Source organism: Protopterus annectens, chromosome 11.part0 (assembly GCF_019279795.1).
Source record: "Protopterus annectens isolate FY-2018-M chromosome 11.part0, PAN1.0, whole genome shotgun sequence".
Lineage (NCBI taxonomy): Eukaryota > Metazoa > Chordata > Ceratodontiformes > Protopteridae > Protopterus > Protopterus annectens.
In genome coordinates this window covers 655,888,522-655,904,795 of record NC_056745.1, presented here as the reverse complement: position 1 = coordinate 655,904,795, position 16,274 = coordinate 655,888,522, and the positions used below count along the sequence as shown (strand labels likewise).

General features: G+C 38.2%; 1 protein-coding gene across 2 annotated transcripts in view; it reads right to left on the bottom strand.

Moving 5' to 3' along the window:
- Positions 1-820: 820 nt before the first annotated feature.
- PPARA (peroxisome proliferator activated receptor alpha) overlaps positions 821-16,274 on the bottom strand; it is a 952,408-nt gene continuing 936,954 nt past the window's right edge. For both annotated transcript variants that reach the window (XM_044088095.1, XM_044088096.1), the window contains one exon: positions 821-1,633. In XM_044088095.1, coding sequence (XP_043944030.1) covers positions 1,386-1,633 — 248 coding nt within the window. In that variant the 3' untranslated portion in view covers positions 821-1,385. The remainder of the gene's footprint in view (positions 1,634-16,274) is intronic.

Below are 16,274 nucleotides of genomic sequence, written 5' to 3'. Positions count from 1 at the left end.
ATATACTAGAACTGCTTGGGTTTGTATCACAGTTCTTAAAAGTCACTGTAATATTGGCCTGATGTTTCAATAAAATGATTCACCTGAGTAAATTTAGGAGAACACTGTAATAAACCACTGGGCTACACATTTCCCTGAAAAGTCCACTTCTTAAAATCATTGAAATGACAGCCATAAATCATATAACCTGTTAGTGTCGTGACCCTCCTGACCCCTCTCTCTATCTCTTCCCCCTTCTAATACATACAACATAAGAGCATATAATCACAACCTTCATATGACTGCTGTGTATTTATGGCTTAGGTTTAGAAAATCAAACTGACAAAACATCAAACCCCATATGGTTGAGATGGCATTATCAAATGGCAAAATATAAATGGCAAAACAGCAACAAAGACATCTTCTTTTGCATGGGGACAAGCCCGCTTGCATCCCATACCCACTATTACATATATATTTCAAACTTCAAGATCACACCACAGTTGGGAAAGTGCCAGTTTCCCAATCCATGCTGTACTCAGATCTACTGTCATGCAATTCCCTAAGTTGATATTTCAGCATTAGATAATGCCATCTTATTGATGTGAGATTGATGTTTTGTGCAGTCGATGTTCTAAACTAGACCCGTGTTTAATTATCTCTGTAACTTATTGTCTACTAGAGTGCTTAACTGAAATTCAGATCCTGTTTTCATTACTGCTGTCAAAGCTTCAGAATACTGCTGTGATAAGGTATGTGTCTACAAACCCACAAATATGTAGGTATGTTACTAGTAAAGTGTTATGTTTACATGTTAAAAAAAGGAAGAGCGTAATTTAAATTATTTTATATGATTTATTACTAGAGTAAAAACAACATTTTTAGTTCTAGATGCCTTACACAAGGCACTCTCTGCAGTCTTAATAGATGTTTAGAGCAGTACCTACTAATGTACAGAAATGGACAACCTTCCTCATTTAGACGAACACTAGATATGCATGTTAGGAGGTAATACTACATCAGGAATTTGAAGGAACTGGTTGATAAAAACATTACACCTGGTGGTCTGGTGCATGTAAAAGGAGTGGCACAAATCACACTCCAGAAAGTGCATTTTTACATTTCACTTGTCATATGTCAGCGTTAATGGTACTTCAAATTTTAGAGTTGCTGTTATAGTTACATAGTACCTGTTCTACGCTGGGACCACCGAACAGGAAAAGCTCTGGCAGAATTGCTTTCTGCTAAATGGTGATCCCTAGCAAAGTGAGACTGTAGATGCTTCTTTTTAAAATAACAACGAAAATCACGGTGCTTACTTTAGTGACATTTACACTTGTGAATGTCACAAGCACTACTGCTAATGAAGTTGTAGAATTCCTCACATTTCCATGGATTTGCTGATATTAGTACATATCCTTGTAAATTTCTTGAAGCAAAGGATGCAGGTGAGCATCAGCTTCAGTTTTCTTTATTTTCTGGACAAGAAGAGCATGTTCCGTGACCAGCTGTCGAAGGTCTGCCATTTTCTGAAGGAGTTTAGGGAAGAGAAATGCATCATCTGGATGGTTTGATTCTATGTGAAGCCGAAGCACATGCACAATTCTCTCCTGTATCTTTTCAATTTCTGCTATATTCTGTAGTCCAGGGCGATCTAACAAAGAAAAGAAAGCAAGAGACAGTAAATAAAAGTGCAGCTGAACCTTGTCCTGTCTGTTTTACTGACCAGTGCAATACATCTGCTTCATGCTGCAATAACTTCTAATAATGCCATTAGGGATTTATCTATACATTATTTGATGAAACAGTTCATATCTGGGTGTGATGTTTGCATCTCTGACTTGCTGAAGAGATCGCATGACATCCTTTAACCCAGCGTACACAACACAGAAAGTAAAGTGGCGTGTCTTCTCACCCTCTCATTAGATATTCTTTAATAACAACAAATGCATATTCTTTCTGTGATTCACATTTCAAAGTATCTCCATTTAGGCTTGTGCCTTCCCTGGTCTCTACATACCAGTTTTTACATGCTGTAGCAAGTCAAAACATAGTAACTAGATAAAGCTCCGTAGCGCATGCAATAAGTACACCTATGAACAATAACTTAGTAAAAGTCCAAACACCAACAATGTATTTATTTATTAATGTACATATGTATTTATTGACTGGGATAGACAGCTGATCCAATTAGATGATTTTCAGGCTCAGCCTTGAGTTTACAATCAGGAAGTAAAGCACAAAATCATACAGCAGTTAGGGTAAAAAATAACATGTACTGAAAAGAAAATAACACATTCAATGACTAACAGTTAAGCAGCAATGATGTTTTAGGAATTTGCATTACAAAATCAGGCACTGATCAGTTTAGAGGGCAGACAAATATTGCAGTGGTGTTTGCAGTTAGTAGGAGAACATTGTCTAAGCTGAAGACTGAAATTTTGTAGTGCATATGAAATTTAGTGGGAGAACAATATTTAGGTTAAATAACTGTAATACAGCTAAATGCATAAAATGCAATGCAACACAATTTTCTAGCTTGTACTGTAAGAGGTGGAATACTGAGGGAAATAGAAAGATTCAGATGAACATATTCGGTTTAAAGAGACAGAGTAGATGAGGTGAAGATGGAAGGGAGTGATTAAGGTGTATTGCAGGATTGTGGTAAAGATTACATTATGTGATTGTGCTGTTTAATGAAACAATTATAGTTTAAAGAACCGTCTCGGCTGATTTCAAACGTTCCCGAAAAAGTGTATTGATGTGTACAATCTCTTAAGCTGTATAGTTTACCTGCGCTGATTGGTTCCTTCTTGAAGATCATTTGTTGAATACTCATACAAATGTACTATTTTAATGCAAAAAGAAGTATTTCAGCTTTAAGTAATAACATATAAGTAGCAGTTTTTTCCTGGATACTTATGAATTGGAAAGATGTTAAAACAGCCCACTCAGGACATAGTTAAAAAAACAAGATCTGCATTTTGATTGGCAAGCCCACCCCATAGTGTCTAATCAATGTAAATAAATGTTGCCAAGTGGCAATCTCACATATGCCTTCAGAACTCAGCTACCTAAAAAAAGCATGTGACGCAAACTGCTTCCCTGCAACAATGAGCTTTTACTACACCTGCATAGTTTTGCCAGACTTTTTACTACAGAAGAAACTGCATTTCCCAAGTAATTTGGAAACAGATTCATAGCCGTTCCAGGGATATTGAGTCACATGACCATTTTTGCCTTGTGATACCCTTCCTCAGGCTGCATGAGAAAATTAATGAATACTCGTCCAGTCACATTGTTTATGTTTAAAGGAAGATAGCATGTCATATTGCTTAACATGCAGGGGAAGTTTGTTCTGCAGGTTTGGGAGGTGCTGGGTTATAAACTTGTCCCTCCACTGTGATTTATTTACCTTCTGGTAAAGATTTACATCCCTGGTTCTAATACACACACACACACACACACACACACACACATATATATATATATATATATATATATATATATATATATATATATATATATATATAAAATACACACACACACACACACACACACACACACACACACACACATATATATATATATATATATATATATGCACACACACACACATATACATGTATACACATATAAACACCTTTATTGAATTATCATAAAAAACATAGGCAAACATGCGTTTATATAAAAGAAAACAGATTATATTAACAAGTTTCCAGCTAAAACATTGTACATCACATACATTCTTTTGTATAATTATCAGCAGTCCAACATTATATAAACTGATTAATTCCTGTCTTCTCTTAAACCTCATTTCACTTCCAAATATTCTTCTGCATGTATCATTCCCACAATTTCCATTTTTTTCTATGCAATTTACTCCTAACTTTTCCAAAGATCCCACTTCCAGTTACTTTATCTCTGTTGCAATATTCAGTACTTCAAATACAGTTAATTTAGACTTTGATTTCCATTTTTCTAACAACCTCTTTTCTGGCAGCCACCAAAATTAAACTTAAGAAGGCCTTACTATGTCTAGGCAATTCAGATCCTGCATCCTAGTACTTTCAAAAGGGTTATCAAAGTGACTGGTCCAGCTATAAAGTCTCTCTCTCTCTTTCGTTTTTTCCCAGTAAATATAAGTATTTAAAGGATGTTTTTTTTTCTATTGGGATACTATTGAGATCTGCAGTTTTGAGATTTTTAGGAGTTTTTCAGTTTTTGTGAGGTTCCGAGCATCATAAAATTTGTTTTTGTGGGGTTTAGGAGTAACTTATTATTGTTAAGCCAAGAATTAGAGGAGTGGAGGTCAGAAGGAAGCTGGGTTTAAATAGCTGGATATGATGGACTTGATCAAATGATAATCATATCATCAGTGTAAAGGGCTATAGGAAAATTAGAGGGTAGTTTGTTTGTTAATAAAAATTGAAAACAGTGAGATGGCTACGGAGGATTGGGACACACCTTTCGTAAATGATACTGGAGGTGATCGGGATGAACCAGTTTTGACTCTGAAATACCTATTTGTTAAATAATATTGGAAAAAGGTGACATTGCTGGTGTTAACTCCAGTTTCTTGGAGGGAGTAAAGGGCAAAGAGGTGGTCATTAAGATCAAAAAGCTTTGGTAAGGTCAGTGTTCCTTAAAGGCTTCCGTTATCCATGGTCAGAAGGACCTCATTTGTAAGTTACCATAGCGCTGTCATCGTAATCAGCCCAGAATCTGCAGTCATTTAGACTGAGGAGATGGCACTGTTGGATGTAAGTGGACAGTTGGTTGTAGATCAGTTTTTCCCAAGTATAGGGAGGATGGAGATAGAGTAGAAGTGGGATGTATGTTTTGGCTGAGGCTGTTTTGGATCGGGTTTGACAAGAGCTTTCTTTAATTTATTCAGGGTAATTTGCTGTTAGCGAGATGATGTTCATGTTGGCAGCAGCAGTGTTTGGATCACGATTAAAATAAGAAAACAGAGACAGTTTTGCTTTTTTTCATGGGGACATACTGTAGTAGATATTTTTATTTATTTTTCTGTTAGGGGAATCCTGATATTTTCAGTACCAATTGACACTATTTCTGCTGCTATCAGTTTCAGTAGTCTGTTAAGTTTTGAATGCATTGACAAAACTGGTACTCCAGAGTACTGTTGTGTATTGATTTGGCAGTAAATTTTGATTTTCATGAATTGACACAGAATATCTGCAGGGAAAGAGTACAATAATGAGTCTTAGGTGTGAATGAAATGAAAATAAACAAGTTGAATTATCACCGCATTGTAAAATGTCACACTTTCTCCAATTGTGCTGTATGCAGTGATGAAGAAGGCAGGCACTGCAGTGGGCATCATGAAGTCTAGCAGAATCCCAGTAGTTAATAATCTTCAGCAGGACAGCAGTAGCTTTATGTTGTACTGACTGTATCATTCCATGTAATCGATCACAACACAGGCTAGGCCTGAGGAATCCGCTCCTTCCTGCTTCACTATGCCTGTTCAGAAGATGCCTGTTCAGAAGATAGGGATGACTGACAATATTGAAGGTCTTGAACATGTCATACATAATAATCCCTGTGTGCTCTTCTTTGTCCATTTATTCAGGATGGCGCCTAATGATGTATTAATAACACACCGTCAGAGTAGGCTAGTATGTGTGAGATAGCGAAACAGCACTTGTTCTCTTTTTTCCAGGGTCTTGACCTCTTCCTCAAAGCTACTGATCTGTTAATTAATGCCAAAACAGCCTTCAGAATAAACTCAGCGAGTAGCTGAGGACATGACAAAGGGAAGCCATCAAAAGCTATAGTTCCTTAGAGAATGCAATTGCTTTGTGTTTCTTTTCTAATCTTCCATGCACTACATGGTCTCTGAGTAATATCCCCAGCATTGTACGTCACCTGTAGATTCCTGATGTTTGCCTAATGCTGCATTTGATGCAAAGTTGGTCAGAAACTATTGAGGATGCTAGACATTGGGGCCTTCTCCTCTTGTTATGTATTTATCTTTTTTATTTGTGATTGTTGTCACTTGTAATACCTCTCAGCTGTCCAGGATTTGGAAGAATGTCACTAATTTGGTCTGAATTTTTTGTCCTGCTCCTCAAATTTTTTGATGTTCTGGTAAATCACTCAGTAATGCCAGACATTAGATAATCATACTTTACTGATCAGAAAATGCATGCTGATGCAAAATCTCCCATTCTATTTAAGTGAATTAGAGTGCTATTAAAATTGTCCATGATTTTTTACTTTTCCCCATTATTTACCGTTTTTATCCAGAATGGATTTTTGTAATCAAGATCCTTTTTTGCCTGCTCACATCTCACAGATTAATAGTTTCATAGGTAAATACCTGGCTAGCTAACCTTGCAGGCCAATTTCCATTTTGAGGTTGAATTTACCTATTCTATTTGGTTAGAAATCGGCCTTACTTGTACTATGGTCGATAATTACATATTGGCCTTACTTGTACTATGGTCGATAATTACATATTACCCCTAATGAGAATAATTGGGATTACACCACAGATAATTTGAGAGGACCCGTGCAAGGGTAATGCATTTATGAGCTGCCTCTCTCCATTACTAGTTGATAAAGGGAACAGTCATGGGGTTAATTTTCTGTTTCCCATCCATAGATCCAGGTTGTGCATTGATATGGGCAAGGATGAAATTTGTTTTATGTGGATGGAGAGTCTGTTCCAGAGCAGTGGTATCCTCTGCAAGATATACCTATCCCCCGAAATTGTTCTGTTGATGTTGATGTAGTGAATACATCAGTACTGCGTCAGAGGATGCCTTGTATTCAAGACGTAGGACACCTCTTAGCAGTCTGTAAGACACAGAGTACAGTGACAGGGCTTTGAGTCAGTCCATGTAGAACATATTGTTTAGGTCTTGTATCCTTTTAGTAAAGTATCTCTGTGGGTGTTTCAATTGTTGAATGTGCCTAGACAAATACATGCTAAAGGGAGCATTGTATTCAATGATTGGCCTAATGATTGCTGAGTAAAGGGGGGTAATGATATCTTTAGATATAGACACAATCACTTTGTTTAAATGCTGTGCAATATAGAAAGACCTTCTTACAACAACGGACACATGTTGGTCAAAAGTTGGGTCACTGTCCACATAAGTTACCAAATCCCGAACAACTGGATCATCTCTTAGAGGCATATTGTTAATGTAGTAGTTCCCTCAGATAGATGACTTCCCAAAGGATACAGTAATTATTTTTTTGGCATTTAGTTTCAGTCCATGATTTTGGCACCAGTTATTTATCTGGAAAAAAACTTTCCTACAGGAATGCTAAGTTATTTGGGGAGTCAATGGCTGCTCTTAGCATGCAGTCATCTGAAAACTTAGCCAGCCACAGCCCTTTGGTATTGGCTTTTACTTTGGAAAAGTAGATGCCAAACAAAAGAAATCCCAGCACAGAACTCTGAGGGACACCACTGGTGACTTGTTTTTTTGTGGAAGTAACTTCCCCTATTTTCACTTCCTGAATCCTATCTGTGATCCAGTTGGCAATCCAGCAGGTGACATAGATGTTTATTCTCAGTTTATTTAGCTTTTCTACAATGTCTTGAGTGCTGAATTGTATCAAAAGCTGTAGCCAGGTTGAGCTATGAGGAGTGTACAGTTTTGTCTTGATCCATTGCTTTGGTGACCTTTTCAAAAAATCCACCAGGTTGAGAAAGTATAACCCACCCATGAAGAGTCCAAACTGAGATGGGTCCAATGTTTGAAATTGTTTGACTTCACACTTGAGGTGAATTGCTTGGTGTCCATGTCTTGAACACATTATATATATATATGTTAAGACTGGAGACCCGATCATAAGCTTCTATGCACTCGTATGTAAGTGTTTGTCTGTATCTGAGAACCTGTATGTGGATAACTCTTCTTCTAAAATAAGGAACTGTACTTCTCTAAGAAGAGCTATGACCTGTAACATTTTGCTTTGCACTTTATAATAGAAGAAGTAATTTAAAAGGAAACTGTTTTATTTACTTGTTGCACGGAAGAGTATAATATAACTTTCATAAAAATGTTTATATATTTATATTTATTTATACTGTTTCTGATTAGCTACTAATATACGTTTTATACTTACTAAATTATTAAGTCCCGGGTATCTATCTGCTTCTAAAATAATAATCCATTTATATTCTGCGATATCAAGTTTGTTGTTAATATTAACAATTAATTAATTAATAGCAGAAACAGTATAAATAAATAAATATAACCATTTTTATGAAGGTTATATGCTATATTATACTACTTTATTTATTATTTTCATTTTTACAAATGGATCTATTGTGAAATTTTTGAATACATCTGGTATGTTATATATACTTAATATAATTTTGATTAACTATTCACATTTTAAAGTGATTTCAATTTTAATTTTAATTGTAGGCTATTCTTTACTGGTTGGTTGTGTCATGTGGTCTAAAAAACAATGACATAAAATGGCATTTTAAAATGAGTTGTGTATACTGATGAAGGGTGTTACCCAAAAGCTTTATCTCTGTTATCTTTGTGATATATTTATGTGAATAAACTGAGCATTTTTTTCATCTGTTTGCTGTTTTGTTCGATAAATAAAAAACACAAAAGGAAGGAAGGAGGGAGGGAGCATCTACTGCAGCACTGACCACTTGAACATCTACTGTTATGGGAAATTAACCTGTACATGTACTATGTTCATCATACTAATGACTGAGGCAGTAGCTTTAGTTATATGGGTAACTTACCCTAGCTTACAACATTTAAGAGTTGGAATAGAAAGGATCCAGGAGTCCATGGAGAGTGATCCTAGCAAAGCCTGATCTGATCTAGACCTAGAGAAGGAGTCCAGCTTGTTGTGCTTTGAAAAGGTATGTACAGAAGACTAAGTTACTGCTTCTAGAATACTTCTAAAATCTAACCCCTTCCAAAAAGTCATAGACAAAGCTAAGGCCCTGGTACAGTACACATTGACCCTGTCTGGAATAGTTTTTCCATTTGGAAAGAGTGTTCTCCCTTTTTATCTTCACAAGAAATCAACAAATTATCCAACGATCTAAAAGATTTTGTTCTGTAAAGACAGTACCTAATTTGTCTGTTGACATCCAAAGTATGAACTGTCCTTTCTTACTCATTCTTAGGTTCAGGAAAGAAAACCGGAAGATAGATAGTTTGGCTTAAAGTAAACTTGGATACCACTTTAGGCAGTGAATAAGGATTATTTCTCAAAGAAACCCTTTTTCTGCGGAAAATGAGACAGAGCTGACTCGCCATAAGAGCTTGCAACTCAGACAGTCTTCATGCAGAGGCCACAGCAATCAGTTAAACAGTTTTCCATGTTAAGAACCTCAAGTCAGCCTGATGAGCTGGTTCAAATGGAGCAAGTGTTAGCTTCTCAAACACAAAATTAAGATCACATGGGTGAGACACTGGGTTTCTTGGAAGTCTCTTATGCAAAACTCTTTCCAAAAACATTTTACATGAGAATGCATTGAAAGAGGGGAATCCATGGGTAGACATGCTGAAATGGTTGCTTATGAGCCTTAAATGAGGAGTATGAATGACCAAAATATGTCACCTCAGACAAATACTGTAACATCAAAGAAACACTAACTCTGAATGGGTGCTGCTTATGTTGTTGGAACCTAGAAGAAAAACTTTTTCATTTTGTAATATATGCTTTTGTTGCATCTACTAGTACCTTGTGCATATCCTTAGGAAACAAGTGCCTAAAGGGAATTACGACCCTTTCATCCAGGCAGTCAGTTGAAGTTGATTGGGTCAGGGTGCATCAAACACCTCTGTTCTTGCGTCAGTAGATCCATTCTATGAGGAAGCTTGTGGTCAATGCCCGTAGCCATTTCCAAAAGAAAGAAGGACCACTGTTACCTGGGCCAGAAGGGAGTCTCCACAATGATCTTTGGGGATTCCTTTGGAATCTTCAGAAGTAACCTGGATATCAGTAGAAAGGGTGGGAAAGCATACAGGAACAATCCTGTTCATAGAAAGGAAAAGGCATTTGTCTTCCAGGCCTTTTGAATGGAACCCTGTGGGAGAATGTTGCCAGCTGATTGTTCAGAGAGAAGGCAAAGAGGTCTACTTGAGGAATTCCCCACAGATGGATCAAATCTTGGAAGACTCCAGATCAAGTTTCCATCAGTGAGGGCTTGCCTTTTTTTTTCTCCTCAGCTTGTGTGCCACACAGTTTTGCTCTGATGGGATGTAGGATGCCTGTAGTGTGAGACTTTGTTGTAAATCTATATCCTAAGCTAACATGGCTAATCTGCAAAGGGGGTATGACCTGGTTCTCCCTTGCTTGTTGATGTACCATGACTGTGGTATTATCTGTAACAGGTCAGAGAGGTCAAATGGACCAAATGTGATTCAGAGTTGACTGCCTTGATTAGAGCAAGCATCTCTTTTATATTTATGTGCTTATGTCTGTCCTTGAATAACTTGCACTTTTATCCCTATTGAAACTGCTCTCTAAGCAAAATCTGAGGCATTTGTGGGTTGTGACTGCTCTGTAGAAGGGGTAGAGAAACAGAACCTGGACTTAGGGATATTTGCTGTCTCCACCAAGAGACTTCTCTTGTGATAAATCCCAAACTTGGGATTTGAAAAGTAAATGGATATTGGTGCTGGGACCAAAGAGACATTAGATACCACTATATCTTTCTCATGCAGAGTCTTGCCAGAGGTATCATTAGAATCATAGATATCACTAGAGCCCGGATCCTGAGGTATTCCCTTGCAGTGACTGAAGTCTGGGTGGAAAACCCTAAAACAGATGTAGGTATAGACCTACTTTTTCTTGTGGAAGAAAAGCTGACTGAATGGAGGTGTTGAATAGATACCCCAAAAACACAATTCTATGTGATGGAGTCAAAAGACTTTTGAATGTTCTCTTGGAATCCCAGCCTGCACAGACGATATCTCACTCAAGTGAGAGATTCCTGACACTTTGAAAAAGACTCTGCAAAGATAAGCAAGCCATATAAATGCGGAAAATATGGATACTCTGTAGCCTGCAATGAGCTAAAACTGAAGCTAGAAACTTTGTGAATACTTTTGGTGCAGTGGATAGTCCAATGGGTAAGGTAGAAAACTGATAATGTGATCCAGACACACAAGATCTGAAGAAATGCCTGAAATCTGGACAAATATGGATGTGATGATAAGCATCATTTAAATCTTACTTGGAAACTTAAATGCAGAAGAAGAGGTAAAAGGTTGAGAAGTGACAGCATTTTGTACTGGGTTACTATCATAAATTGGTTTAGGAAAAAAGATCTAGAGCATTTTCTTTCTTTGGCACCAAAAACATCCTTGAATAAAAACCTTTCCCAAACTGAGAAGGAAGAACTGGCTCTTTTACACCCTGAGACAACAAATGTTGAAGGATGAGGAAATACAGCAAATGGTCTGGTGAAATATGAATTTCACATGTAAAGCAGGAATTTCATCCCACTTCCATCTGTAATCCTGATAAATGATCTTCAGACCCGAACCCATTTGTCTGAAAATATCTACTGCCAAAGAGAGAAGATGAGATTTAAACTTTCTGGAAAGAAAAAGAGACTGATAGGGTGGGAGGTGGTGATGGTGGTGGGTTAGCAGGGAAAGGGACATAGTCCCTTAAATATTCATTCTGAACTGTTCTTTGCTTTTGGGATTTCCTGAATTATTGTCCCTGCTTCTTAAAAGTCTGTCTACCAGCATTTTGCTATGACTGTCTATTTTATTTCTTGCCAAAATTGGATGAGAGGTTACAGAACCCCTTAAACATTTGGAAAACATAAGGGCTGAAAATTCTTAAGAGATTTCATGTACCAGTTTACCCCTCTCATCACACTTTTTGATAACCTCTACAGCAAAGGAACCAAAAACTAAATGTATATCCAAAGGAGAATTCAAAGTCTCATTTTTTTACATCATCTGAGAGGTTCAGAACAAAGGCAAACCTCCTCAAAGCAGTACCCATGGAAGAAGTATCAACAGAGTCATATGCACACTTTAAGCAATGGGTTGTAACCTATAAGATAAAAGAAGCTATTTAAAGCAGATTTTTCCCTGCAGGAAGAAACTGCAGAGAAAACATTCCTCGTACTTTCACACTTAGTCAGAATACATTTTAAAATATGAGCCTTACAATCCATAATTCTGAAAATTAAAGTTGCAGCAGCATACACTTTTTCTATACTTTGGAATTATTTTCTCATCTTTCTTGAAGTGTAGTATGGGAGCTAACTAAATGACAATGTGTTACTTCTCCCACAGCCAACAAGAATGGCTCTCCTTCGCCCACCGAGGGGACCCCTACAGCCACATAGGACATGGCTAAACCTTGGTCCATAGTAGCTGTTGGTGCAACATCAGAGGGATCTTAGGTAAAAGATGAGTGGTCTGCAGAACCAGCTTTGTCCATAGTAGAGTCACCCACATGTGTCTGAGACAAACGGCCAGCCTGCTGTTGTGTCAAAGGCTGTTTTCTTAACTTTTTCTTTTTGTGGCTGGAAGAAGGACTGACCATGGGACTGGTAGTTTGTTCCACGAGCAAACCAAAAATAGTGCCGCTTTCCCTAGGAAAACAAGCAGCATAAGCCAGTTGAAATTTAAAGCTGTTAAAAGTCACTTTTTTCCCAACACAGGAAAAAGCACTGGTTCCCACAAACCAAAAAGGAAAGAGGGAACATCATGTGGGAATTCTAAATATAACCCATTTCCCTGAGATACTGGTGGCCATAGACAGCACCCACACTGAAATAAAGACCCCACGTGGTGAACTGGGGAGGATGTAATGTGAACCACAAAAGGTATAAACTGCCAGATGGTATGTAATGCACAGGGTGTCATCTACAATGTGTTTGCAAGCCAGCCAGGCCATTATCATGACTCCCACATGTGGCTCACCTGTAATCTGTACCAGTAATTTCCAAGGGGTGATGTCCCCCAGGAGAATCTTATTTTTGATACTAGATATGCTCTGGAACTGTATCAGAAATCCACAGAATAAAGGAGAGCAGGGGAACAGCTACTCCCAGTCACAAACAAACATCATTGTAGAGCATATATCTGGGCTGCTTAAGCTAAAGTTTTTATGTCTGGATTCATCTAGTGGTGCCCTACAGTATGATTCTGGCACATGCGCAAAAATATTTTCAGTATGTGCAATTTTACACAATATCATATTTAGTAGGCAGTTACAGTTGGGGCAGGGGAGGGGGGTTTGGTTGCAGGAGAAGTGGTCCCTAGCACAGCAGGCAATGGAGGCAGAGCCAGATGAACAGTCGTTGGAAGATCCAGCAACAGGGGATATCCATGCCAGGGGCACCCACAGTAGGCTGTGGTGCTGGTGAAGAGGCAGTGACTTGCACATAGTTTCAGCCTATAGTAAAGCAGACACACTACAGTAAAGTGATGCATTTGAAATCAATACCAGGCTGTGTTTACCTGTGCACAGACTGGCCCCACTGTGCATCGGACATGCACAAAGGGCAGGGCAAGGTTAACATTTGCGCAACTAGAGGAATGAGCATGTTTAGATATCTTTCAAAGGGAAATAAGTGAATGCCGAGAATAATTAAAAGAAAGACTGCACTTGTGTGAATGGGACTTTGATTGTGTAGGGGTGGGAATATAAATGTAACAGGCTTCGTGCAGGGACAGTGCCAGTGGATATGTATGTATGTATGTGTGTGTGTGTGTGTGTGTGTGTGTGTGTGTGTGTGTGTGTGTGTGTGTGTGTGTGTGTGTGTGTTGGAAGCTGTGGTGGTGTGGGTGTGTGTCAGCTGGGACACAGCCTCAGCAGTAGTTGCAGCACTGTGGATTGATCTTCTGGATTTTCTGTTTACTTGTTAGGCATTGCTTTGCAGACATGGAAAGCAGTGGCATTAGCGTGGAGGTCATGAGTGGCCCAGAAAACCCCACAGAACACTGTTGTTCCCCTTGCCAGTATACCATGCTGCTGTGACTGACAGACATACTTGAGCATCCAGTTTGTTTACCTAATGTCAGCCACATAATATTACTGAGAAAATGTCCCCCGCACTAAGACACCCTTAACATTCCCACTCCAAAAGGTGACATGACTGTTTCCTCTCATTGGTATAATGATTTTTGCACATGGTGTGTGTGTGTGTGTGTGTGTGTGTGTGTGTGTGTGTGTGTGTGTGTGTGTGTGTGTGTATATATATATATATATATATATATATATATATAAATATATATAAGCTATAGAATAGACAAATGGTTTTACAAAAGGTGATAGTACAATGCAGGCCTGAACATGTTCAAATGTACTGTGAATATTTGCTGATGGATATAATTCCCGCAAAGCTTAACAATGCTTCAGCACAACAATTGGCTTACCCTTGTAGTACCGCACTCACTCCACCCATTCAATAACACACAAAACTAATGCCAAAACTAGTTCTTTATGTAGTTAAGTAACAGAGTGGCTAATAGTACCCATAGTTTAAAACACGAAGCAGAAAAAGTAACACTTACTTTGTAGAAATTGAGATCCATCAGCTGTAAGCAATTAGTAGAAGATTCATCTGTTGCAGGTTAAGACTGGGAACTGGTATAATGGTTAAGACGTTTACCTCACAGACACAAAGTGCAAGTTTTGATTCTCACCTTTGAAGGGGAAATTGGCTAGGTTTAAATAACCTGTAAGGGCAGCTATCCTAGTACTTATGAAACCTATAAGATGTTGCTGCAACAAATTCTTCTGTAGCGTGGTGAGGTTCAGTGGCTTCCCGCTTGAATATATCATGTAAATTTGGGTGTCTGGATGACTTGATTATGAAAATGAGGGTTCAACTCATTACTGTTTCTGAATTTGCTGTGACTGTCCAAACTCCCTGCTGAACAGTGGTCTGCACACATCTATGCATCAGCAGTAGCACTGCATGTGCACAGCTCACCCCATAACTCTAAGCAAGCATGAGGAATTGCACATTTGACCCAGTGTAAATGGTGTCACTGTAATGCATGTCACTTGTCCTATTCGCAACATACAAGCAAAGACAGAGATTCCATGCATTACACCTTACAGTGCAATACATTTCAAACATTAGGCTACCCCACCATGTGGTAAGTTACATACTCCTACTTCTTTCTCTCTGTAGCCCCAGAAGCTATTGCAGAGAATGCATAGCTGCAGTCGAAGAGGATACAGTGCTTTACAGAGTGCCATGTTGAGCACACCTGTTTCATATTGTACAGGTTTACACGCTAACAATCGAGATAGTATAGCTCTAGTCAACCACTGCAGAGAACCAATACTGGCACTTCTGTGCCAAGTTCCTAGTTCAAAGGTTGCAGTATGACTATATGCTGTGTGTGCATTCATGCATGCTTTGGCAAAATTGCACAAGTAGCTCAACGCATTAAGACTTTGCTTTCAGACTGCAAGTCATGATGGCAGTAGATTTAATTCCCAGTGGTTTGTCTATTGTATCATCACTGGTATGTTGGGTGGGTGTTTGCCACATTTTTGAAAAAAAATTACATTATTATGACTAAAGTTAAGAATGAGATGCATTTTTTTTTCTTGGTATCTGTACATTTCTCTCACACACCCTCTTTCTTAATATCCTTTGTCTAATCTTATAACAGGTTTGCCTGAAGCCTTCAGTGGACTTGAGTAAGTAGCTCAACATATTTTATTTATTTTACATTTGTTAACCGGGCTAGTCCAACTGGATACACGTCCATTTTCAGTGGAGGCCCGGGGAGAAAAGCTCCGCTATCTACAACTTGACAAATATATAATACAAGAATGCACAATAATAAACAAGGAGTTTAAACCACAGTTAAGGATGTTCAGGCAATGGTGATCAGACAGAGACATAGAAGGAAAGCAAGATCAGGTAAGTTAGTATGTAACAGAATTAATTACATTATATATAAGTTTAACAATAAAAATTTGAGTAAAGTCTGTTTTTAGAAGGGAGAGACAGATACCCTACAGAAATGGAACGTGTAAAAATAATAGAGTTGGGAGAAAGAGGAGAGGGGGCAAGAGAAGGGATATATTTAGGATTTGCCTTTCAGATTACAGGCGATGATGGTGGTGATGCTGATTCTACCCCTCAGATGTATGTTTGTTGCTCTTTTAGGTACACTATCTGTAATTGTTTTATAGTGAAGACAGATATGCGTTGCAGGTTTCATTGCGTCTGTACATCTCTCTCCGCCACCCTACTTCTCATTATCTTCTATATTACAAACATTTAATTTGTTTATTACTTTGCCTTTCTCCATTTATTTTGCATTTATATG